The sequence below is a fragment of the Thalia democratica genome, chromosome 7 (assembly GCF_965202585.1).
Source record: "Thalia democratica chromosome 7, ktThaDemo2.hap1.1, whole genome shotgun sequence".
Taxonomy (NCBI): domain Eukaryota; kingdom Metazoa; phylum Chordata; class Thaliacea; order Salpida; family Salpidae; genus Thalia; species Thalia democratica.
The window spans coordinates 41,341,408-41,368,604 of NC_139171.1; the positions used below are offsets into that span (position 1 = coordinate 41,341,408).

Sequence of the window (27,197 nt, forward strand, 5' to 3'; positions counted from 1 at the left end):
TTCTAGCATCGCACGTTCGTAATGTGGTGATCTAGACTGCTTTAATCTATTATTTAACTTTTTTATTTGCATTTGCAAAACTCTTAACTCTTCTTCATTTGTTAGCTGCTTAACTTCGCTTGATTTTCTAAATTGTTGTTGAATGCTGTTTGACGGATAAAATTCAGCATTATCATTCATCATCTCTGCTTGATGAGAATTATTAAGATTGATATCGTCATTGTTGTTTGTGTGCATTTATTCTGTTGACTGCTTAAAGATTTGTAACCAGAAGGTTCAAGGTTCTTAAAAGACTCTGCGTGGTTTCCACTTTAACCAAATGGGTTATTTTAATGGTTTTTATGTTTTTGTCTTAACTACGTGGTCTCCAGTAACTTACTAACTGCTATACTTACGAGAAGTAAATAATATACTAACAGTATAAGTTACAAAACTATTTCCTAAGTTATGAATAAAACACACTTTGAATAAATGCAATTTACTTTATTTTCAATAATAATTCTTAGTTCTGAAGAAAGAAACTATTAAATCACGACACAAATAAAATCTATAAAAAGTATCAACAATCGTAAAGTTACATAAATACTAACATCAACTCCGCTATGTAGACGTTTTCTTGATTCTCAATAATTGAAGTAAAACGTTACTTGATCGTACCGCGTAATAACTTTGCAACTAACTTTAACGCGTATTTGAAAGACAAAACGCCGATATATACGCGTCGGAATGAAATTAACTCCCTTGAGTTGTTTTGGGAATTGGTATAATTGTTTTGAGAAAGCATATCATTAATATTATTGTTACAGAAAATTCCGTATTTATTCACACGCTTTAAAATAAGAAAATTAAATGTTAATATCATTACACGCTGAAAGATTTTTACAAATTTTTTTTCTAGTACTTTGAGCTAAAAAATAATCTTATTTTATTTGATAATTTAAGTTGAAAAATAAAAATATTTAATTCAAATAGTTAAATAAACTATTGTAAAATTTACTCATTGTAAATTTACTAATATATATTTTCTTCATTTTTTTTATCATGAATTTTATTTACTTTATGTTTTCATCTAACTCTAAATCTTTAAAGTTATCCAGGTTTTTTATGTAAGTTATCTATCTTTTAAAAGTTTGGACTTATGTGACTTTCTAGAGATCTTTACCTTGCTAAGACAATTAGTAAACTTTATCTAATGCTAAATCATCAATATCGTTTTCTAAAACTAATATAAAAGGCTATAACATACACTTTTAAAGATATATGTCTTGTAATGATAGTAAAAATATAATTAAAACATTGTACTAAAAAAAAATCTGAAAATATGGACTGAACACAATCAAAATCAATTAAATAAACTATATTGTTTAAAACTTTAAGAATGAAATTTTTCATTGTAGAATAGTACACTAAAAAAAGTCAAAATAAGATTTTATTTCTAAAAAAAATTGTACCAAAGAAAAGTATTAGAGTGGATAGCTATTTTTAAAAACCTAATAATTATTTAAATATTTCTTTAATAACTACTTAATCCTAACATTGAATTGAAATTCAAGATGGACTGCTTACTTTGAATATTGTAAAACAATAGTTTTTATGCTTAGATAAAAGTAAACTCTGGTCAAGCAAAAATTTTAAAAAGTAAAAAAACAGACTAAAGCTAGCTTCATGACTTATGCAAGGTAAAACTCTGTTGTAAAAGGCACAGAATGTTTATTATTATAATTAAAAAAATTATAAACAAGTCTTTATTACAATAAGTAAAAGAGTTTATAGTAAACTACCATACTCAGGTATTATATGAGTACAATGTACCTGTTAACTAAATTTTATTAGGTTTTTTTGTAAGTATCTTAACAAAAAAAAACTAAGATGTTTTACATACTTTTAAAGACAAACAAAAATTTGGTATGTAAATAAATATTTCCAATACAACTCCTATTAATATTTTGTAATGAAATAAGGTCTATTAAAACTTAGATACACTTACTCAAATAGTTTACCTAAAAATTTAATGTCTACTATTAAAAGCAAATTGTTTGTTTCTGATATGTTAGCGAAGGCATTTAAATCTAGGTATGAAAAACTAGCTTTAGACTTATTTTAGTACAATTTCATAAAAAAAGGTTTAATAACTAAAATATTTAGCTGGACGTTGTTTACAATTTAGTTTCATCGAATTTTTTGGGACACGTTCAAAATCCACCCAGTCAAATTCGAGAACCGCTTACCGATCGAGGATAAGGGGTAACAATGATAGTGAAAATTAAATAAAAAAAAAACTAAAAAAATGCAAAAAATGTTCAAATTAAATAAGTAAATAAAGAAATATAAATAAAATCGGGTGGATTTTGTTAGTATATCACTTTTTTTCTATGCCTTTAAAGTTTAAAGGAAGCTTCAGTTCTAAAGTACTTAAACACGTTTGGTTAGCATTTGGCTGATAAAACGTTTTATCGTGGCTATGTCTGCTTGAATAGGATAAAACCAGGTCACAATATGTTGCCTAGATTATTGGTTTTACATTGTGCAGTTTAGGGCTTACAACAAGTAGCTAAATTTTACAAAAGTACGTGTGAAATTAGAAATTTGGTTTACTAAACAGGGAGTATGTTTGTAATTTGATTTTATATAGTATTATTAATGTTGCACATCAGAAATATGACCGGATATAATTGTTTAAGAAATGGTAATTTTTTTGAACTACATTTAAGAAGTAAACTTCTATCGTGACTTAAAGAATTGAACTTCTACCAACATAAACTGAGCAACCAAAAATAACTCAGTAATCTAGCTCTAACTGCTGAAATATCTAAAACTGTAGCAGATCGGTTTAGTTCTAAGCTTATGCAATCTTTAGTGATAAAAGCCTACAGTTTTCTTATATATTTGTATATAGCATTTTCGCTAAAGTTTGAACAATCCATTAACAAGCAAAATAGCTTAAAAGAAGAAAACATGTAATCTTGATCTTTCAAAATTAACAAAAAAAAGCTCTAGAGCGCACCGCTCTACCATTAACAGCAGCCTATGTAACAATCTGCGACCTGATTTTCTCCTTATTAGAACTCGTCAGTAAGGGTGCTTATAAAAACGGCGACCTTTGAGTTTTCAGCTCTATTTTTTCATATTTGGTAAATATCATAAAAACACCCTGTGTAAATTATTAGCTGTTAGTTTTTTACATGTGGCAACTGGGTAGCTGTCAAAATTGCACGAGGGGACAAAATTGGACAAGTGCACAATTTTGCACGGGTTGAACATTTTTTTTATTCTTTTTTAATTTTTTTTTACTATCACTATTACGCCTAACCTTCATCGGTAGCTTTTTTAAATAGTTTATATTAATCATTTTTTACTATTACTGTTACCCCTCGGTCAGTAACTTTTTTTATTTATCTATCTTTTAGTTTTTTTTCACTCTCTTGCAAAAATGTAAATCGTGCAAAATTGTCTTCGTGCAATTTTGTGCCCTCGTGCAAATTTGTCTTCATGTAAAAGTATCTTCGTGCAATTTTGACTCCTTCTCGTGGCAATTATATTAAAAACACATTGTGCACAGTTTAAGACGATTTAAAGAAAGTTTCATAGAGGTGTCTCGTTACAGAGATGTTATTAAGGGGGGTAATAGGAATTAGTAAAGTAGATTAGTACAACAATCAAAACAACACTTATATTTTATTTACATAAACTAAACAACACAAAGATACAATTACATCACTCTATACGAGAACTAAAGTTAAACACACAAGAAAACATTAGTTCTTAAATCTAACGTGCTTAAAATGCATCTTAACTTAAAGCACACTTGCCGAATGCTCTGCCAAAACTGCTACTGCTACTGCAAGTAAAATTCCGTTTTATAAGCACTGAAACAAATGTAACTCCTAACAATAAAAAATGTTTTTGTTTTCAATACTGGAAGTATTTCACGAAATCTGCGTAAAACAGTTTACAACATCCGCTTTTAAATAAATTTGGAAAAGCTTGTTTTGAGAATAATGAAAAATATTTTTATTGTTACAAAAAATTACATATTTATTTACGAGCTTTAAAATATTAAAATGAAATGTTAGTTTCATTACATTACTTGTATTACTTTTTTAAAATTAGTATTAAAAGCCTGGTTTTAAATAATTTAAATCCTTAAAATCCTACTTAACTTTAAACTTTTTTAACAGTATCAAAAGTGCGGTTTTAAAAAAGTAAGAAAAAGAAACTGTATTACTTATTATCTCAAAAATTATATAACTTACAAAAACTAAGATAAACACAACAAAGTAACAATGATATTCATTTAGTTGGCTTCTGGCTTGTTGTCCTCGGGGTTCTTGTCCTTGGGCTTGTGTCCTCAGGCTTGCTGTACTTGGGCTTGTCGTCCTCGGGCTTGTTGTCCTTGGGCTTTTACTTCACTGGTGGTTAATAGAGGCTTATGAAACATCAATTGGATCATTGACAACGTCTTGTTTCTTTTAGGAAACATTTGACTTTCTGTCTTCTAGCTGGTTTGTTGAATCAGCAAAACACCACATCGATTGGTTTTGGAAACAATGACAGCAGGAATTTTGACTGTGACGTCATAGAATAAACACAAAATCTTCATTCTATATTTTGTTTATTGTCATACTTATAAACAAAAAAAACTTTTAAAGTTTCATGCAGTAGCAAGGTGTTAGATGTGCTTAAATGACAATCAATTATTGCTTCAAACAACGTTCAAAAAGATACAAACGCAACAATTTATTTAACAAGCGACGACTGCTAAATTTAAGGGGAGTTTATTTTTGATTTCTTTCAAAGGAAAAATTTTAACACAACTTTATACTTGAACTTAAAACGAGTAACAAAATGTGGCAAACGATAAGCCATTTAACGACTAAGAAAGATGAAAACTCATTCAAACATATTATTAAACTTCAGAAACATTCTAATTTAAAACAAATGCAATCTATACTTTAATACAATTAATCAGCAGATCAAAACAATAAACTAGTAGTAGTAAACAAATAGACAAATTTGTTTTATCAATTAAAACTCAGACGTTATTAAGAACAACTATTCTGCTGTTGTAGTTCTAAATTTTATTGCGGTTCTTACTTTACATTTCTATGCTTAGAAAAATATAATAACTGCGCTCTCTTGGCAACTTATAAAATGCAATTTTGTACTAAAATAATGCGTCCCCTGACGACTTATGTGAATTGCAACATCTTCAAAAGAACATTGTGCACTTTAGTAAAAAGACTGTGCTTTTTATAATCGAAATACTGCGCCCCCTGCGACTCATGTTACTTACAACATATATTGTGCACTTAACTAAAAAGACTGTGCTTTTTATGATCGAAATACTGCGCCCCCTGACGACTTATGTTAGTTACAACATATATTGTGCACTTAGAAGAAGAAATATTATGCTCGTTAGCAAATAAACTGTGCATTTAAGCACTAAAAAAGCATATAAAAAAGTATAAGTAGAAATAACCGCAAAAATTATATAGTATTTTTAACAAAACATCCCTGACATTCTCTTTTAACAAAACTCAATAAACCACTACAACACACTTTTATTATAATTGTAGACTTACTGTTTCAAAGTACAAAGTTTTTCACAAAATTTTTCTTACTATTATCATAGTGAAATATCGCAAAGTAAAGTACTATCGCAAATTATACTGTCGAAATTTTAAACTCGTTAAAAAGTTGTTTAGTAATAAACTAAAGCTTTTTTTTTTCGCTGCGTTTTTTAATTGATAAGGCACCTAATTCCTAGTCAGAAGATTCCTAAAATTCAGGCCAACACATGGTCTCCAATGTCTCGTTACTGGTGTTTAAGGGGGGTAATAGGATTAGTAAAGTAGATTAGTACAACAATCAAAACAACACTTATATTTTATTTACATAAACTAAACAACACAAAGATACAATTACATCACTCTATACGAGAACTAAAGTTAAACACACAAGAAAACATTAGTTCTTAAATCTAACGTGCTTAAAATGCATCTTAACTTAAAGCACACTTGCCGAATGCTCTGCCGAAACTGCTACTGCAAGTAAAATTCCGTTTTATAAGCACTGAAACAAATGTAACTCCTAACAATAAAAAATGGTTTTGTTTTCAATACTGGAAGTACGTCACGAAATCTGCGTGAAACAGTTTACAACATCCGCTTTTAAATAAATTTGGAAAAGCTTGTTTTGAGAATAATGAAAAAATTTTTTATTGTTACAAAAAATTACATATTTATTCACGAGCTTTAGAATATTAAAATGAAATGTTAGTTTCATTACAGAGGCACTTCATGATTTTATGTAAATTTTGTTTTTTTTTGTAACTTATCTTAAATTTCAAGTTTTTTTTATCAAGAAATCAAGAAGTGCCTTGATGGTACTTTCTTTAAATCGTCTTCAATTGCGCACAATGTTTTTTTTGGTAATAATTGCCAAGTGTAAAACAATTTACAGCTAAAAACTTTAAAGTCGCATTTATTGGGTCTCAAATCGTCTGCATTGCGATGAGAAAAGTACCTGCATGAAAGTTTTTTCATAAATTTTAGATTTTGCACATGGTGTTATTGTGACATTTTCCAAATGTAAAAAAAAGCTGAAAATTTAAAGGTCGCCGTTTTTATAAAGACCCTCTCTACTCATCAGGCAGACATAGTCACGATTAACCGTTGTATCAGTCACAACCAAACGTGGTTAAGTACTTTCGCACCTAGCGTTCATTTGTGTGTACGTGCGCCAAAAAATTGACGCAACTAAGTCATTCACAACTCAACGTCTTAGACATTACCAGTTTCAATGTAAGATTCTTGTCTAAGTTTTTTGATCAGTAACTAGTAGTTATTTCGGCTGTCTTTATCAAAACTGCGATATTTCAGTTTAACAACGGTTCATCGTGACTATGTCTGCCTGAGGAGTCCGAATAAGGACGAAACCAGGTCGCAGATTGTCACATGGGCTGTTGTTGATGGTCGAGCGGTGCAGTCTAGTGCTTATAATAGCGTTAGATCTTAGTTTTGCTAAAAATAGTTGAAACAACTACTAGTTAAAAAAAAGAAAAAATAGTAAACTTTGTAACAAAATAAATTAATCTAGTTAGCTTTTAATTTTATCAAGAAATGGAGGTTAAATAAAAATTTTGGCAAGTAACATTGTTTTATTAAAAAAGGGTTTAACGCTAAATAAAACAAAAACTACGTAAAAACCAAAATACAATGAAAAAGAATACTGCCACATAATACTGCTTCTGAAACTTAAACTTTTATTCTAGTAACTTTGAAATAAGTTAAGCAAATAAGTTTATAAAACTAGTTAAATTGTTAAAATGACTTGATAAGGGTTGCAAATACACAATTACTCAAATGAAAGATACATGAACAGAAGATGCGAAACTAGAGAAATAACAAAGCATATTATTGCACGTAATTTTTTAAAATATTATTAAGTAAACGAGTAATGATTTTTGAAAAAAAATGCTGTATGTACACAAATATATTGTATTTTCATTAAGTTTTAAAATAATCATAATTTCACAACAATTTTTACTGCCAATCTAAGTAAACTTATATAATACTGAAAAAAGTCATGTAAAAAATAGTATATGTCAACTGTATTCAAAATTATAAGGGGAATAAACTGTTTTTAGACTTCAACAAGCTGTAGTTCTTAAAAACCTTAGTGTGCTAAAGTAACTGTGTTACCACATTGTATAATTTTCTTAAAGTTGATAAATTTTTGAAAAACACATCTAATAGAAAAAGCTCTAAAAAAAAATAAAAAAGAGTTTCATGAGAATGAAATAAACTTATAAAATATAGAAACTATGAAAATAAAACATCTGTGTACTGATTTAAAAAAACTTTCTTATTTAATATCATGGGTAGAACTGCAAGTGATGATCTCGGGGAAAATTTCACCTAGAAAATTATCCAAAACCATGTATCCAAGCTAAAAATTGATAAAAATGTAAAAACATATAACTGAAACTAAATTAATAGTTCGGCATTAATGTAACTTTGATTCAAATTATTCAATTTTAAAAGTTTTAACTTTTTAATAGATATCAAAGTTGTTAAAGTATTTTAAATAGTTTAGAGTAGTAAACTATTTTATAGCAATTAAAGTTTTATGGGACTAAACAAGAATTTATATTAAAAATACTGGATTAGAAGAAGACAATTATAGTTGTAAGGTTTCTACAAAAGGTATGACAAATATGAAGTAAAAAAGGACTTTATAAAAGTAAAACAGCATACTGTGTAAATTTACAATACAAATAAAAATGTAATACTTAATATTGATTAAAAAATAAACATATGTTTTACAAATTATAGACAAATTTTATCTTAAAAAAAAGGATTGTATTTTTATACAAAGAAACTATAATTAATTCAAAATTAAGTTTTAAGTAAAAATTAAACGAACTAAGTAAGTATGAAACAGATTAGTTAAGACGCTTAGAAAAAACAAATAATATAAATTTATGAAAAGTTGTTGAAGAAAATTTTATATTTAAAAAACAAAAATTAATACAAAATATTCAAACTTGTTTATTGAGCTTAGGGTATTGTAAACATTCAAATATTTCTTCACAACCACTTTCATATTTTTCTCTATGCATCACCCATGAAAGAAAATCTATAAAAATATTAATAGCTTTTATGTATTTTCTAAATAATTTTTAAGTTTCAGACTGTGCAGAATTAGAATTGAAGTATATGATAATTTAAGAAAATCATATCTCAAACAAATATTTTTCTCATGTTCAATCAAATTAATGCAGAAGTTTTTGATTCTTTATATTTTATTAAGATTAATATGCTTTGATTATGCTATTATTTTTATAATTTAATGAAGTTTTGAAATAACTATATGAATAGTTTACAATTTATTTAGTCCTTTGTAGAAAAATTATCTCTTTTCAGTTTGAAAAATTAATTGCAAACAAAAAAAAAGCTTAGTTTTAAAATATGCATAAATAAGAAAGGACCTTCTGTCTAGTCAACTTAAAAAAATAATTTTGTTATTGTGTTTGCAAAAATTAAAATGTGACGTATATTTTATTGTTATTAGAAACCTGGAAAGCTGTTTTTAAAATACTGGAGTGCTTTAGATTTTCTTTCAAGTTTTTGCTTTGTTGTCCTAAAAAATAAAAAGTTAATGAGACAAAAGTAACACAGTTACATTATATTTGAAGAACTTACCTGGGCTGATCATTATCATGGAATAAAACTCTTCTAAAATTCGATATTAACTTGCACATAAAATGTTCTTGTTTGTACAGCTTTATTTTATCTTTAATGAAGCTGTTAGCACATTATTTTCAAAAAAAAAAAAAAACATTTTTTTATGTAAAGTAGTTTAAATAAACAACGATTGAGTTTGATATAAAATATTAAGACTCAAAAAAATGATTTACAAAGAAATTAATTATTCATAAGATATTATAGAGTCACCACAATTATTTAAACCATTCTTTTTTTTTTTTGCCTGAGTTTAAAGACAACTAAAAAAAATTGGTAGCAAATTATAATAAATTCGACAATAGTAAACAACCAAGTAATTTTTATTATAATTTATAAATTCACCTTAGAGACGAATTAATCAGAAAGATTTATTGCAAGCGAAAAGTAAGTATTACAACGCCGCGAATCGAAAAACTAGTTTATTTTAGTTTTTATGTGATAAAGTACGCTAGAAAGTGTAATGGAATACCAGTTTCATTTGCTGTTCCATCTATTTGAATATTGAGTTAAATAAAATCAGTCACCCTGAACGCAAGTTTTCCTGAGGTAATATTGAATAAAATTGAGAACAGAGCTATATAAAACAGTCGCGAAGTAATAGAGAGATTCGAGTTAATACCTTCCAAATGTAGTTCCAGAATTGAACTTAATTACTATGTATATTGTTTATGGTAAAGTTCTTTGTTTTACAATATTTTTTCTTACAAGTGTTTTATGATTGAAAGTTTAAGTAGTTAAATCTTAATACAGTTTTTACATTTCTTAAAGTAGTTTATCTTAGATTTAACTCTTGTGTAAATATTTTAACTCCATATAACGTATTATTAAAGTATTTATATTATTGTTAAATTGTGTATTACTAAATTCAAATAGATTATTATTCAATACATAATATAACCACTCATTGCCATGCCTAGTTTATATAGAATAGCCTTAGGAATCATATAGTTAGGTTATTGTTTTTTTTTACTTATGGTGAATATTTAGGATTTGAAATAAACTACAACCATACAAGTCTCTTAATTTTAGTAACCTACAATATTTATAGGTTTATAAAAGAAACAAAATACAAATTACTTAACTTTTGTACCTCATAAACGTAAACAACTTCCTACATAAATTAAAATTTTGCAAGAAAAAAAAATGCAAAACTTGACTTTGTCTAAACGAAAAAAAGCTATAATATTAATTACAAAAATATTAAATAGACTAATCAACAGTAAAATAAGACGAGTTTCTGCTTTACTGTACTCAGTACATAATTTTATAACAATGTTCTACGGTTTAATTTTAAGGTTAGCGCTTTTAGAATAAGGGTTTAACAATTAATTAAAATATTAGTTACTTACTATTAACTATGGAGATTATATACTATGCATTTAAACTTTGAACATTATTTTTCATTATGATTTTATAAAATGGTAGTTTGAAGACTTATATATTTTAGATTTTAAAATAAAAAAGAAAAATTTTGATTTTAGGTCGATGTCCTGCTAGTCTTAAAATTAAATATGTCAAATATACTATCTAATTTACTTAAACTTAACTCTAAAGTTGGCCATATTTAATTAAAATGTTTTATAAATATTTTAGCAATAACATTCATAAACAAACAATTGTAACTAAAACTGGTGGTTTTAAATAACAGATACTGTGATATTGTATGAGACATCATACTACCAAAGCTTTTACACTATCTCGTAGAATTAGCAAACAAATGGTTGAAAGTAATCGTGGTAACTCTATACAACAACAAAAATTTACTAATACTTCATAGGTACAAAATCAAAGTTGTTACGTGTAAAATTCCATTACGTTGAAAAATTACCAGGATTTATAAATAACTAAGTCTAAATTAACGTTATATGAACATTTTGTTATTAAGTAATCTATAGATTAATAGCATTCCAATTTCACTAGTATAACGTACTTGTAAGCATAACTTTCTATTGTTTTCTTAAAGATTATTCTTAGAATGACAAGAACTTTTAGCACATATTTGTTAGCTTTGAATAAACGTGCACCTAAAAATTTACTTCAGTTTGATTGTGAAATACTTCAGTATTCAAATTTTTCAATTATTAGCTTAAACTTTTGTTAGTTTATGCATGCACTTATCTACCTAAAACTTTAAATAGATTATTTAAGTTTTAAAACTAATTGTTAGCACAATAGCTATCAAAGTTAGTCAAAACAACTCATCAAAAGTTTTATTAGATTTATAACTATAGATAAAAAACCTCATAATATAGATTAATGGTGGAAAACGTACGACCCGTGGGCCAGATCTGGCCCGCGACATATTATCTATCTTAGAAGCACCTTGCGCAAAAAAAGGAATTTTTATAATAAATTATTCGAACTGTGCTTTTAATTTGAATTTTAGCGTACAGTTATTAAATTATTTCTTTATTGCAAATAAACTTTAAAATAATTTCCTTTAATTATCATAGCTTTGTTTATCTAAATTACGCGACCAGTTAAGAATTTAAAAAATCCAAAAAAAAAAATTTTACGGTAAATCTGGCCCGCCGACTATAAAAGTTGTCCACCACTAATAAAGAGTATTTAAAATTAATAACTCATACATTTTTTTGTATTTTATAAAAGTTTGTGTTAATTTTTGCCTTAAAACTTATATGTAACTTTGATCCAAACTGCGATTAAAATGCTAAAACTCACTAAACTTTAAAACTAAGTTATAACAATCATGCTTGAATATTCTACCGAAACTTTATTAGTAATAATCAAACACAAAAATCAAGTATTAGAGCAATATAAACTAACAAATGAGAGATATGCAGTCAAACAATCCAAAGAGCTTTGTTGGTAATACTTCATTTTTTGTAAGTTTTCCCTTTGTTTTTATCCATGGTAATTCGCCGTAAGAATACAATTCACTGTGTAACTGACAAAAGTTGTCTTTTAAGAATATTCTATAAGCTTAGTGACAACATTTAGAGCAAAAAGTAAGCGGTTATAATCTCTTTTAAGGACAAGACCTATTTAATAAACTAGTGTTTAGCATCTAATATTTAATGTTACTACTACAAAACTATATTACTTGTATATACAGTTCTCAAAAATATACAAGATTGATAAAACTATTATGGGTTTTCTTGTTTTAGTAATATCAGTAGCAAAATTGGATTTTAAAAATGTTAAAAGGAATGAAAAATGTTACAATAAAAAACTATTATATTACTTTATTAAAGTTTTTATATAAACAAAAAAACATATTACTAATACTTAAAGATTGACTTGAAAACTAAGTGCGTAAACTTTTGTCAGTAATTATAATATTAAAAACACAATAAGTTTTTTGCTGTGTATTAAAAAAAAAGATATTTTTTTACAAAGTGACTGCCAAAACAAACTAAGTATTTAAACTAAATACTAATCTTTAAAGAGACTTTAAATATTTTTATTTAAAAAAATCAATAAAATTCTATATATAATAAATTTAATTGTAAAATACTAACTTTTCACAGTTTAAAAACTTTATAAAAAAAAATCAAACTACACATAATAAAAAAATTAAAGCGTTTTTAGCTTAATGAATTTATTTTGTTTTCAAGTTCAAAACTAATTAAATAGTTTTTATACAGTATTAGTTTAAAAGAATCTTTAAAATTTATAATAACTTTAGAATGGAGAAGCAATAAAGTACAAAATTAATTTTTCAAAATTTGTTAATTGATATAAATTCAATACAGTTTTGTAATTAATTTCTAAATTGAACATCAAAAAGTTCTCAACTTATGTAGAAGTACATATAAGAAGATAAATTAGATTTTATTTAACAAATTACCAAAAACAGATCTATTTTTTTTATTTGAATAAGATTTATTTAACAACTTAAGATTTCTTATAGATCACTGTATTAGTGAAACATTGTATTGTTTTTAACAACTTTTTTCAATACACTTTTTTTTTTCTTCATTATTTTGATAACCATAATTACCAATTTTAATATATTAGGTGTCATTAATATTGAAATAAATCTATTTAAATAAATTTAATTAGTTTTAATAAATTTTATAGCATATAAAATCAACCTTTTGATTCATGTTTGTTTCTGCACTTTTAGTAGAACTCATTTGTTTCCTATAAAAAAAAAAGTTTTAATAAATTACTAGTAATTGCACTACTCTGGAAAAAAAAATATTTTGCTCATATTTTTATTGAAAAAAAAAAACAATTTTTTTGTTGTAACCACAAATAAACTCGACACACGTACCATCTAAAAACTGTAACTAACCCAGGTGAAGATTTATCGGCCTCGCAACTTTGAGCAAAACTAATCATAAAATTTTCAATATGTCGGCCCTTTTCTTTCATTAGTTTAGTTGGTACTCTTTTGATGAAGTTACCGACCTTTCGTGAAGTTGATTGACCAACACTTAAAGGTCTTTGATTTATACCTGCTTTTGGAGGTACTAAAAACTGAAACAAGAGCTCGCTCTTTTGAAGTGATGATAAGGTTATCAAGTCCTGTTAAAAACAAGTACACATAATGTTTTGTAGTTAAAATTTAAGCAGGTAGATATTTAAACAGTGTATAAAACAGTTTGGAATACCAAAAAAAAATATTATTTATACAGTCAAATATGCATGTTTAACAGGAGTGAAAAATGCGTAGTTACAGGTAACTCTATACTTCGACATTAAAATTTATTGGATAAGTTTATTTGTCATTTAGTGTGTGAATAAATTTACTTGATATTAATTGAAATCAATAATCCCAATACAACAGAGATTACAAAAAAAAATTAAGAAACATGCTTAATATAAGCAAGATTTTCAAAAAGAAAAGATCTATATAGAAAGCTCTAAAGTTAACAGCAGAAAATTATAACAATACAGAAATATTGGTTCGAAAACCCCTACAGATAAAATAAAAACGGTATATTAGTATTTACTTAAACAATAAAGCCCTAACATTGTAATTTTTACATGAAGTTTAAATATTTGCCAATATTAAATAAAAGGAAATGCAAATTCTATTTAAACTCGAGAAGGAAAATATTTCTAAATAAATAACTTTAATATTGTAAAAAGGTAACTTTATTAAATGTTAAAACATTATAAACATGGGAACTGGTCAGAATTGCACGGCGCCACTTTTTCACGGCTTCGTTAAGCATGACTCTATTTTATGTTCATATAACAATTGTATTATGATGCTTAAAATTAAAAAAACGAGCTATGAAAAATGTAGAACTAAAAGTAAACAAGCTTCAAATGTGTTAAAAGTTTCAATTTGTTAAAATTGATACTCTGTGCCATTCTGGCACTTACCATATAAACATTGTTTAGTAAGTTTAGTCAATATTTAACCAGCCTATAAAAATATTGAGGTCAAAAATTTATTAAAAAAAATCGTAGTTACACGGCAGGCAACTATAATTTCTAACAAAACTTTAGGCTAATAGAATTGAAAACTAAACCTGTAAAAACTTTTCAAATTCCTTTCTCTTAGACTCTAAAAACTCATAACTTTTAGTCAAAAGAAACTTTCTAGGTGGAAGCGAAATAGGATTTAAAGAACCATGAAAGTCAGTCAACTTTCCCTCCAATGAGTAAAACTCATTGTAGCTTCTATTTATTTCCCATTTATTTTCTATGTCTGATAAGCCATCATCTGTTTTAGTTTAAAAATGAGTTTGAAATTATTTTTATCCAATATATATATATATGTATAAACACTCTCGTTAATCAATAATAAAAATAAACAGATAATCAAGTGTCGTAAGGTTATTCTTAAGTTATAGATATAAAAAAAATCACACAAAGTTTTTTATTAAAATAGTAGTTTAATAACAAATTTAACTACATAAAACAAGCTTTAAAATAAAAAAAAAGTTTTTGTTTAGTAAGATTTAAGTACTTATATAAAACAACTTAAGTGCGAAAAACATCATAGTAGAATTTTTAGTTACCTTAATAATTACAAATATTAATGAAGGTTCTAAAATGATTGAAAAACACGATAAAACTTTATATTGAAAACAAGCCTGGCTGAAGGTCAACAATGTGAATATTGTAGACAAACGTATCATTTTTCCCGCAGGGGACTTTCTGCACTTCATTTATGTGGAGCCTAAGCATAGAAAGACTTTGTGTTTCTGAGATCCAATTATGGAGGTAATCTGAATCGACTGGTTTTGATATCAACAATTCTTCTTCACTTTCTAACTGTTATATTTTTAATGTTTTTGTTAAAACTTGCTTAATGTTATCAAAAAAATCAGCAATTGACTTATAAGGTATAAACTAGACAGCGGTAAATACAACTAAATGTTTATTTACGACTACGGTGCTTTCTAGTTTATACTTTTAAATTGAAACTAAAAGTTGTTTATTCTTGTTCCTATATATGCTGCAGAAGCACTACAGCAAATAGAAAAAAACACAACTTTTGTACACGTATGTATGTTCGTTATTAATTCGCCGAAAAACAGAAATTAATCATTTTAATAACACAATTTTTTAACAATCTTTGATTCGAAAGAAAGCAAACCTTATTTTTGTACTAGACCATAAGAAACTAACTGGATTATATTTAGACTTACTTATAAGTCAACCTGAAACAGCAACGAGAGTTTTAGAAAGTTTAAGTTTTACCATAGTTGCGCACACAAGAAGTCTTTTATTTTATGTTTATAACACACCTTAAATATAATAAAGTCTAAGAGATTTTTATTTGTAATAATAAAATATAAACAGTTGTGAGCTTGTATATATAGTTTTTAAAGACGTTTGTTTTGATAAAATTTAACTTGTTGTGATCACATATAGTTTCTTTATTTTTATTTTTTTGGATTATATTACCTGCTGTTATTTTAATTATTAAACATTTTTTGACACTTTAATAAATTCTTTCAAAAAATATAAATAAGACTCAAATTTTCAGAACAATATATATTTCATGCTTATTTCATCAGTTGTATACTAAGCAATAAAAATAAGATTTCAAATCTAGCTTATATAGTGAAAATGTAATCAACGTAAAAGCAATGATAATAAAGCACGGGTAATTAACAATACATAAGTACTTCTAATTACAATGCAACTAAAAAATTTATAAAACATAGTAACAAATTATAAAAAAATTTAAGAAAACAACGAAACAGTATAATTAAAATCTTTATGTTTACACAATTTAGGTTTACTTAACAAAATACAAATAGCCTCAAGTTTAATTAAATCAGAAATGTGAAAACTATTTTTAATAATTTTAAATCTCTTTAAGTTATAATTACTTGCACAATTAAGGTTATTTACCAGGTCTTCTGCAATAGCAGATCTTTTTGTAGCATTTACTACTCTAATACATTTACTTTTCTTATTACTCATACAAAATTCATTGATACTTTTTGGAATATGCTCCTTTATCCTTTTGCCAAATTGTCTCGAGGTCATTCCGACATAACTAGCTTCACAGAAGCAGTTAAACTGGTAAACTACCATATTTTTTTATTTTATTTTAATTCCGCTGTTGATTACATTTTCACTATATAAGCTAGATTTGAAATTCTATTTTTATTGCTTAGTATACAACTGATGAAATAAGCATGAAATACATATTATTCTGAAAATTTGAGTCTTATTGATATTTTTTGAAAGAATTTATTTTAATTATACTAATTAGTATTTTTTTTAATTTCTAATCTCTAAAATATTAATACTTTCTTAGAAACTTTTAACATGTCAAATAAAGTAGTCGTAATAAAACGAAAGCGATTCAAGCATTATCATCGATGATCATACGCAAAGAAACGTCCGAAAAGTAATAAAAATTTTTGGTACAACTTAAGTTTGTACACACAGGTAATCATCAATTTTAGGTTTTATATTTTAATAGATCCATTTTTAGATATGAAAAAATAACAGTGAAATTTTTTTATCATCAAGTAAAACAGGGATCGGCAAACTTCTGCCCACTAAGCAAAAACTCTATGCATGCGACGTGTTTATATATAAAAAATCAACTTATGCATAAGAAGTGAGTTAACCTTTTTTAATGAAAAAAGTTTATTTTATGAATTGTGAGTAAACTGTTCTGCCTATTATACATTGATTTCATTACAAAATTTCTTTTTTTGATAATCTTTATTTCAAAGTAAATGTTTAAAAAAATTCTATAACCCACTTTTTTTTCAATTAATTTTGCCCGTTTCTTATAAAGTTCTGCCGATACCTGATATAAAGCATGATTAAGGTAAATTAAGAAGGTTAGATTATAACATGATAGGCAAAATTGTTCATTTGTATACAAGAAATAAATACTTAACATTACTAAGGATTATAATGTATAAAAACATACTAACAAAGTTTTTTTCAAAGTTTTCAGATCGTTTTTCGTCTTCATCTGCTTCTATAATAAAATAAATTTAAAAAATAAAAAATAATCGCTTTCTGATCATGTTAAGGGTTATATAATATAATAAACTTACTTGATAACTGTTTTCCATACTTTTTAAACAGCTTCTTTTTAAATGACTTGAAAATAGGATCACTAAAGTAAAATAAAAAGTTTAGTTTTAATTACGCTTTTAAATTGTTCAACGTATGTTTTCTTAAATACTAGCTTTTGCTTAAGATGTTTATAAAAATGAAAATCATTAAGAAATTAAAAATATTTGCAAAAAATGTACAAATAAATTTTACACATTAAGAGCATATTCTTTTATAAAAAGTTTTAGATTTTCTATTGATCATCAATTATTTAGCTTGTTTTAAAGCTTTTGTATATTATCCCATTTTTTGAAGGAGAAGAATTGGGTGCTATTCATTAAAGAACAGTAGTTGTAGAATAATGTTTAAGAGTAAAGTTTCTAGGGAAAATAATTAAAAATTTAAAGCTAGGAGTGTGATGATTATCTTTCATACCATTTTGCTGTACTGCTAAATTTACGCGTAGAATAAATTACTGTTAAAAAGCTTAAACTTCTACATGACAACCACTTATTGAATTAAAAATAATAGGTTAAAGTTTTGAGAAATATCTGATTGAAATTTGTCTGATGTATCGGCTTTAAATGATCCGTTATAATTCACCTTATTTTTTACCTCAGTCAGAATTGTTGTATTTATATTAATATCTTTCTTAAAGCTAGATGTATATAATATGTTTATTATTTTTTAAAAAGCGCAAAAAAAAAGTAAACTAAAAAGTAAACTTAATGATTAATAGTTAAACTATTTATAAAGCTTAAAAAAAATAGTTAAAATTACAAAATTTTACTTAATAAGATTCTAGAAATATAAAAAAAACAAACAAACTCACTTATTGACAATTTTTTTAGCTGATTCTGGTGTACGGTCTCCACATACCATTTGATAATACTGTATTTAACAAAATAGTCATTAAATACAGAATTAAGTAGAAACTACACAAAAAATAGAAGCTCTATATTACTTATGAGAAAATTCAGAATAAATGATTGTACTGAAAATATTGTTAAGTATGCAAGCCAAAATAAAAAAAACGGTATCTTTTAAGAACATCTTAAAACTGTTGATTTCAAGTTTTTATTTCTATTATTAGGAAAATCTATAAAATTTATGCTGAAATTGTAATTAACGTATCAAACGCATTGAAATTAATTTTAATCCTGCGGTACTAAGTCTAACATAAGTAAAATTCAAAAAAACATTTTAGAAGTTCTATTTTGTCATTTTGTTGAATAGTTTAAGCTTCTATTTAAAAGTATGTTGTAAAACAATGACATAACATTTTTTCCTTGCCAGTTTCGCAATTTAAGAAACTTTTGAGGTAGCATTAAAAAGTGATATAAAATTAAATGCTGCTAAAACCGCTCCCTTTAATAAATTTTCAGCAATGAAACTAATGAACGAGATAACGAACCGCGTCATCTTGCTGAAACAACGGGAAATACACATCCTCCAGCGTGCTGAACACTTCATCGCACGCTTTACACAGTGGTGCAGATGTTTGCAGTCTTGTTAAGTTTTGGCGTGATCCATATGCAGCTAACAAACAAGTAAGTAAGATAAAATTGATTCTAAACAAACACGTTTACAAATTTTTTGAACAATATTTACTTCAAGTTAGTTTTTTCGAGAAAACCCATGCAAGGAAAAACTATTATTTTTATTTTTTTGAGTTAAATAAAAAACGTTGATAGAAAGTTTTAATAATTCGGTTCTTAAAACTTACTAATCAAAAGTAATGGAAAGCAGTATTTCTTTTAAATTTAAAGCAAAATGCATCTAGAAGTAACTATTTTCCTGATCTTCAAATTACCATTTTTAATTAAGATTAAGAATGTGACCAGATTACTTTTTTGAGAAAAAAAAAAAAGTATATATTGACACCTTGAACAAATAAAAAATTAGGAGCACACTATTAAAATTGCTTAAACTTTAATATATCTAAAAGGAACTAATAAGACCTAGATTACATACAAATAAAACTATAGTTTGTTAACTATTTGACTCGTTTAGTTTCTACTTGTTAGTTAATTCGTCTATATAAATATGATTTCGGTATGCTGAAAGCTTTGATAATCAATTATCTAATCTTCTTATTGTATAGTTGCTTATGAAGTCTAAAAAATTTACATTCATGTTTTATATAGCATTGCTAATGTAAATAAATGTAAAATTTAAGAACCCTCATCATTTATTTGTATATAAGCTTAAATATGAAAAGTAAAAAAAAAACTTTATATTAAAATAAGCTTTAGAAAAAAAAAAATTGTTTAATTAAGTGCTCAAAAAGTGTACAGGGTTCGTCACAAAACTATTTCAAATTAGTATAACAAAATTTTATAAGTTAGGGTTAATAATATCTCGTATAAAACGAATTTATTGTATGAAAACATCTAAACTAAAAATTAAATTACACTGTAACTTACTTTCATTTCAATAGTCAACTATCTAATTAAAAAATTAAAGTAACACTAAAAATTACTTATAGTTCGATAGTTAGTAGCAAAGTTTTATAAACTTAAACATTAAAAAACTTTGATTTTATACAAATTAACAGGGTGGCCACTAGTTTTTGAGAAATTTTTCCAGGTTTTTGAAAGTACACGTTTTTGGGTCTATTTTAATTTTAAGTTAAGTTTAAAGTAAAAAAATGTGTTAAATAGTATAAAAACGTTAAAAAGATACTGTTAAGCTTATTTAAATGTGTTTTTTAATATAAAAAAATTGATGACGACAACTTTTTTAATCTATACGATAGATTTCTCGTGTGAAATCAAAATATTATTACAAAAAATGTTAAATTTTTTCAAAATTCCCGTTTTTTCCAAGATTCCAAGTCGAGTGGCCACCATGAATTGATAAAAAAAGTAAAATTTGAAAGCAGTTTAGTGAGTGCTTTTATAAAACTGACTTTTTTTAAGATCGTCTGTTACAAAAGGACTAAAAGAAATATAACTTTTACTGTTTGGTACACAGTAAGTTTCATATATAACAACTACTTCTTTATGTAATTTTTCTGTGAGACTGTTGTTTTCTTCAATCGACAAACATCTTCGATGAAAGTCTTCTGTAATTTGTATGATTAAGCTGTTAAAACTAGTTATTATACCTACAAAATTGTGTTTAAAACAGCTAGTTTTATTATTGTTTCATAAGAATTTAATTAATTCTAACATAAATAACATTGTTTAAAACAAGGAAATCAGCTTTATATTAAAAAAGCAAAAGTATTTAAAAATAAAGTTAGCTGGATATATGATTGAGTTTTTATTATAATATAACTTATAAAAAATTTATGTAGAACTCTTCAATGTCTTGCTTGCGTACAATTTAATTAACAAAATTATAAAAGGGTTTCATTTAACTTCTGAATTTTCAAAATGTTAAGTTGTTGGAATTTGAAATTTTATCAGATAAGTACACATTGCAATAAACATTTGACAACAGATTATGGTCTAAAAAAATTACGAAATACTCCTCAATAAAGTAAAAATTTGATTTTATTTTATTCAAAAATTACCAATTGTAGTTTTTTAAAACTAGAATTTAAGTTTTTTTTTAATTGGAAAGGATTAAGAAGCTATGAGATTTTGTAAAAAGATAAATTTTATGATAAATGCATTGTATATGCAAAACAAAAGTTTGCGGAAAAAGACCGATTATCTAATAAAATTTCTAAACGACTGACTACAAGTAACCCAGATAGTTTTTATTAGTTATCTTAATAGTTTTTAGCTTTAAAGAATTAAACTAACCGACAGTACTGAAAAATTGTAAGTAATGAACTCGATTATTTTTTTTGAGAAAATTCATGAACTGATACATCAAATCAGGAGTGTCTAAAACTTTTTTCAACTCGTAGTGTAACAACTGAAAACAATTGTTAAAAGTTAACATGAAAAATATTACAGAAAGTAGTTAAACCATCAATAAACTTCTTAAAAAAAATAATACATATTTTGGAAAAAATTTATTAAAAAAATTTAAATGCTTAAAGATTAATGAATTTTATTTACTTCTAACCATCTAATCGTTCATAACAAACTCAAGCAATGCTTACAAAATTTTTGTACAAAAAAAAAACAATTTTTCAAAAAATTAATAGTTAGTTTAAGGATTTTTTTTACAGAAGAGTGAAATTTAAAAAAATTTAAATAATGAAAAACGACATAGAGTTAAAAAAAAAATTAATAAATAAGCTGTTTAAAATAATTACACGGTGTTTCTATCAAATTACTAAGTTGTACTTTAATAATGAACTTACCGAGGTTTTCATTATAACAGAACTTTCGTAATTATGTAGCAAGTTTACAAGTTTTGAAGGCGGTTCGGTAGCTTTTTCTGGCTGAAGAAATTTAAACTTGAGGTTTATATTTAAAAAACATGGAAAACCGTGAAGATATACACTTTATATCAAAAAAAACATATTGCATATTCTTTACAAGCAAAAACCTAAACAAAACACATTAAACATACAAAAATGATAAAAAGCAATAGAAAATTCAATCATATATTTATTTAAACTAATGCTCCATAAAATATGCATAACCGGATATAATTCAGACTGCTTATATTAAGTTTATGGTCTTTAAAAGTATAAAAGAATAAAAATAAGCAACTACATATCTATAAATCAAGTAATATGTATTAGTCTGTATTCTTTTTTAATCAAGTTATTCTTTTTATAGTTATAACGAGCAAAGACAGAAGTATTAAAAAGTAAGATATTATTTTTAAATATTTAAATTCTATAGTGTTGTAAAAAAGATACATCAAACTAAAGAAAAAAAATTGAGATTTAAAACAAATATTTTATTCACAATAGATGAATTGTAAATAAATAAACTAAAACATAATTAGTTTAAGTGATAACTATACAGTGGAATCCTATTATTGAATTTATTTAGAAATACTAAATTACTTCGAAAAAACTAAACTAAAATTAACAATTTATTTAAGCTATAAACCAAAAAATTATTATAAATTAAAAATTAATTTAACGTATTTGTTTAAGAAAGAAAAATTTAAACCGTTTTTTGCTATAAATTTATCAGAAAAAATTACCTCATCATCATTGAAATAAAGAAGAAACATGTGATTTATCCAATCCTAAAAAAAGTAAAACTTTTATTTAATATTTCATGGGTTAAAGTTTAAACATGTACAATTGAAAAATCAACTACATTTTTTGTTGCATTTGTTATAATTTTTTTTCTGTGTACAGTAACTAATTCATGATTTTAAAGTAAATAAAACAGTCTTATAATAATCAAAAAAGTAGAAACATCTTCAATTGTAGAAAGTTTTTATCAAATTATTAGAAATTCAGAATATTTTTACATCGTACTATTTATTAGGTAAGTCTATAACTGAAAAGGCTTAAACTTTGAGGCATCTTTAGGGAAATAAAGTTACATGAATGATCAAAAAACTTACAACTTTATAATCAGCAGTTCTTAATAAAGTTAAAAAAAAAAAGAACTAAGTTAAATAAAACTAGCTAAAACAAAAAAAAAGTTTTAAACAGAATTAAAAAACGAAGGTCCAAATAAATTAAACTGATAAATATTGCAGGCAAATAGCAAGAACTTAATTTTATAGTATAGTTTACGCTATATTTTTATTTTGCTACAGCAATAGCTAACATTTTCGAGTTATAAGTTCAGCATTTTTAGTTTTGTTTTGCTATATAATGGTTTATTTAAAAACAAAGTGCTCTAACTTTTGTTCTTTTTTAGATTCTTTTTTTAATTACTATTTATTGATTTGAGAATATTACTACTATATATCTTTTTATTACTCTAAAACTTTTATTATAACACGAATATTTATAATAAAAGAATCTAAAATATCTTCATTTTGTTTCAATGCGTTAGATATACTATCAAAAGTATTGTTCTAAACTTAAAAAAAAATCATCAATATTCGGGTTTATTGTTCTTTTTGGGAGGAGCAAGCTAAAATTTATACCTTAAAAGCTAAAATTAAAGCATATCATAAAAGCTTTAAAGAAAATAAAAAAATTTATTGTCTTCTTTTAAAACATCTTAATCAAAAACAATAATCTAAACAAAAAAAATGTTTTTGTAACTATACTTTTACGGTAATGAAAATATTAATAAAATAGCAGTCGTATTTGACATTTTTTTACTGTTTGATGTGTGCATGTAACTAAGTGTAAATTTTCTAAATAAAGTTTAGCCAGTTTTTTAATTTAAAGTGAGTATAAAGCTAGAATTAACAAAACTAATATTTTCAAGAATTTGAATATTAAAAGTAGAGTTTTAATTATTTAGTGTATCAAATCTAAAAAAAAAATTGTGGCCTCTAGTAAACTTTTATTAATAATTTATCAAACAGATTAAAAAATTGAACAACGTAAGCACGAAAACTAACCGGATTGTCTATTGCGTCTATACCATTAAGAATTACATTTGCACTTAAAATTTCCTTTAATGCAGTTGTACATAATCTGTAAATATTACTTTTATTTTTACATATTCAGAAATTATAAAGTATAGCAAAATGCTAAAATCAATAGCGCGATACCTTAACAAAAGCTTTTTAAAAATCTTTTGAAACGAATACATTACAAATAAAATTTTAATATTAAGCTAATATCAAAAATAAATCATGTGAGTATTTCTTACAAAATATTTAAATCACCAAAGGATTCTTATTTCAAAAGTGAATATAATAAATAAATTTAATAAATCAATAAAATTTAATTTACAGACAAAATGTTTAGCAAACTTATTTATTTTTTAAGACTAGAGCTACAAATGCATTGTCCGTAAACTAGCTGTTTAAATTTATTTAAATAGACAAAAGTCCTTAAGTCACAAAAAAAGCAAATTAATTAACTCTTATTTGTATATAAAACTTGTCACTAAAAAATTCTTAAAAAAAAACAGTGTTGTCAATTCACATATTCAAAACATTAAATATGTTTTATATTATTATATAAAAATTATAGCTTGTTTTAATTTATAATGTTATTTTTATTAAAACTATAGAAGTTTTAATTTTTATAAGTTTACTGAGTTAGTTTTTGAAGAAACCTACAACTACTCTTCATATACTTTTTTATCTTTAATTGTATTCAATTAAGAACTCTTAATGAATAAATGTCCTTACCAGTGTTTCTCAAAGTGTGCACATCTGTGCACATAAATTTTGATGAGTTGTGTAAATTAAATTCAAATAGATTTATATTTAAAGTTATTTCAGTTTTAATCGTACTTTTTAAGTTTTCTAACAAGTTATTTTATACTGTGTAGCAGTGGCGTCGCTAGGTCTTTTTGTTAGGGGGTGCTGCAGATTGAGATGGTCAAATAAAAAAATCCCCTAGTTTGAAACATTTAGTTTAAAATCATAAAGGTAATATGAAGAAATAGCAAGTTTTTCAGGAAAAAAAGTTTAACATATTTGTTTAACTAAAAAATAAAAAAAATTATATAAAAAAAAACACATATCTCATACTTTTGTATATCATCACCCTTTCTTAAAAACTATAAATACTTTTATTATTATTTATGTCTATGTAAGTTTCTGTATTTGCACAATTATAAACTTTTAACTTAATTTTATGACTTGTCTAACTATTTGGAAAAAAAAGGTAAGTAACTTAAAAAAACGAGGATGCCCCTGCTCGAGTTGTTTCCTGCTCGAGTTGCCCCTTCTCAAGTTGCCTCTGCTTGAGTATTACCTACTCGAGTTTCTTCTGCTCGAGTTCAACTTGTCTTGTTGTTCTCGCGTTGTTGTAAATTTTCCAGAACGATCATGATTTAATCCACGTGTTGCTGAAAGTTCATGCAGCTCCAGAATTCAGGTTTTCAACATTTTTTTTGAATTAAAAACTTGTCTACTTGGAAAATGCAGGTGACACAGGTTGAGCTTGCAGCTCCAATTTTACGAACATTTTGAACATCAAATATAAAAACTCGATAAAAACTATTTTAGCAGTGAAATTAACGACGTTCATATACACATTTGGCTGTATTTTTAGTACAATTTCATGATAACATAACTTTCTTATATTTTTAGCTAATATAATTTTTTTATATAATTTTAAAACTCAATTCCTTAGCTTTATAATAAAGTTACTTTGACGTAGTTTCGGGGGTAGCTGTCTAAATTGCACGAGGGGACAAAATTGCACGAGTTCACAAAATTGCACAAGGATACTTTTGCACGAGGGGATAAAATTGCAAGAAGATAATTTTGCGCGAAGACACTTTTGCACGAGGGGATAAAATTACAAGAAGATAATTTTGTGCGAAGACTTTTGCACGGTGACAATTTTGCGCGGGTTAATGTTTTATTTAATATATTTATTAATTTTACTTTTTTAATTTATTTTTTTTTTTACTGTCACTGTTACCCCTCGTGCAAAAAGGTTAAAAACGTTAAATTACCTTGATTCAAAAATATTTTCACTATCAACGGCATAGATATTAAAATATTCTTAAAATTTTAAGGCTTAAATTAATTATTCATAGCAAACAAAGTACTAATCGTAGCTCTTTACTACACGCTTTTAAAAATTATCTACACTCTTGTTTACAAGAATTACTTATACTGGTCCAAAAGGACATAGTTTTTTCTATATCAGGGCGTGCTTTCTACGGATTTAAAGATTAAACTAACGTTTATAAAAATTAGATTTGATGTAAAAGATACAAATAATTACAAACAATTGAACTACTAGAATTCAAACATAAAATTGTTTAAAAATAGTATTTACAGAAATGTTTACTGAAATACTGTCTACACAAAGTACTTTTACATGAAAACTAAACTACTACCTAGCAGGCACAAAGCGTGTTGACGTCATAGAGGAAGCAGAGGAACTTAATGCAGTTCTAATTTATATCTAAATATGCAGTTATGTAACAACTTAAAAAAATTGAAAACTTAAGTCTGAGATACAGCTATATTTTAGGCTATTTCTGTATCTCCGCACCTGACATCACCACGCGTTTCCTCTTTTACCTAGTACTTAGGTTTAGCGTAAAAATTTTAGAAAACTACACAGTTTAAAAGTTAAAAACTTTATAAATAAGTTGTGAAAAATTAACTTTAAAAAACTTTAACATACTTGCTTTGTAAAACAGATTTTGAACACACTATTGGTACTAGAAAACCAACAAGACTTCTAATGTAGTTTAGTTCATTACGTCTTGATTTTAAACAGTAATGTAATCTAGTTTTTGAATAGTAGGTCATCACTTCTGTTTCGTTTTTGTAACCTAACACAATAAAACTAAACATTTTGTACTTACTCAAAAGGAAGCATATTATATCTAAATTCAATCAAAAGAAAAAAAACATATTTACTTATAAGTTAATTTTTCAGTTTTTATACAAAGGTTTATGAAAAAGTAAAAAATTAAATTAACAAAAATTAAAGTACTAAAAATACACAATGAGGATTTAAAAATTTGTACGAAAGAAACTTTTAAAGATTGCAACATACTTATAAACTTT

The 27,197-nt window shown here is 25.5% G+C and overlaps 1 protein-coding gene across 3 annotated transcripts in view; it reads right to left on the reverse strand.

Moving 5' to 3' along the window:
• Positions 1 to 7,392: 7,392 nt before the first annotated feature.
• The window catches only part of LOC145840372 (sorting nexin-14-like), a 33,465-nt gene continuing 13,660 nt past the window's right edge, over positions 7,393 to 27,197 (reverse strand). For 2 of the 3 annotated variants that reach the window (XM_082947617.1, XM_082947616.1), the window contains exons 9-28: positions 26,809 to 26,959; positions 24,105 to 24,180; positions 22,773 to 22,817; positions 21,973 to 22,053; positions 21,464 to 21,578; positions 20,620 to 20,775; positions 19,123 to 19,247; positions 18,541 to 18,599; positions 17,708 to 17,769; positions 17,582 to 17,628; positions 15,266 to 15,446; positions 14,699 to 14,892; positions 13,510 to 13,742; positions 13,307 to 13,355; positions 12,036 to 12,156; positions 11,179 to 11,272; positions 9,207 to 9,308; positions 9,080 to 9,144; positions 8,549 to 8,640; positions 7,393 to 7,950 (exon numbers count right to left, since the gene is read on the reverse strand). In XM_082947617.1, the coding sequence (XP_082803743.1) occupies positions 7,867 to 7,950; positions 8,549 to 8,640; positions 9,080 to 9,144; positions 9,207 to 9,308; positions 11,179 to 11,272; positions 12,036 to 12,156; positions 13,307 to 13,355; positions 13,510 to 13,742; positions 14,699 to 14,892; positions 15,266 to 15,446; positions 17,582 to 17,628; positions 17,708 to 17,769; positions 18,541 to 18,599; positions 19,123 to 19,247; positions 20,620 to 20,775; positions 21,464 to 21,578; positions 21,973 to 22,053; positions 22,773 to 22,817; positions 24,105 to 24,180; positions 26,809 to 26,959 (2,132 nt within the window). In that variant the 3' untranslated portion in view covers positions 7,393 to 7,866. Of the gene's footprint in view, positions 7,951 to 8,548; positions 8,641 to 9,079; positions 9,145 to 9,206; positions 9,309 to 11,178; positions 11,273 to 12,035; positions 12,157 to 13,306; positions 13,356 to 13,509; positions 13,743 to 14,698; positions 14,893 to 15,265; positions 15,447 to 17,581; positions 17,629 to 17,707; positions 17,770 to 18,540; positions 18,600 to 19,122; positions 19,248 to 20,619; positions 20,776 to 21,463; positions 21,579 to 21,972; positions 22,054 to 22,772; positions 22,818 to 24,104; positions 24,181 to 26,808; positions 26,960 to 27,197 lie in introns of those variants that run through there. The other variant, XR_014370113.1, reaches the window with a different exon arrangement.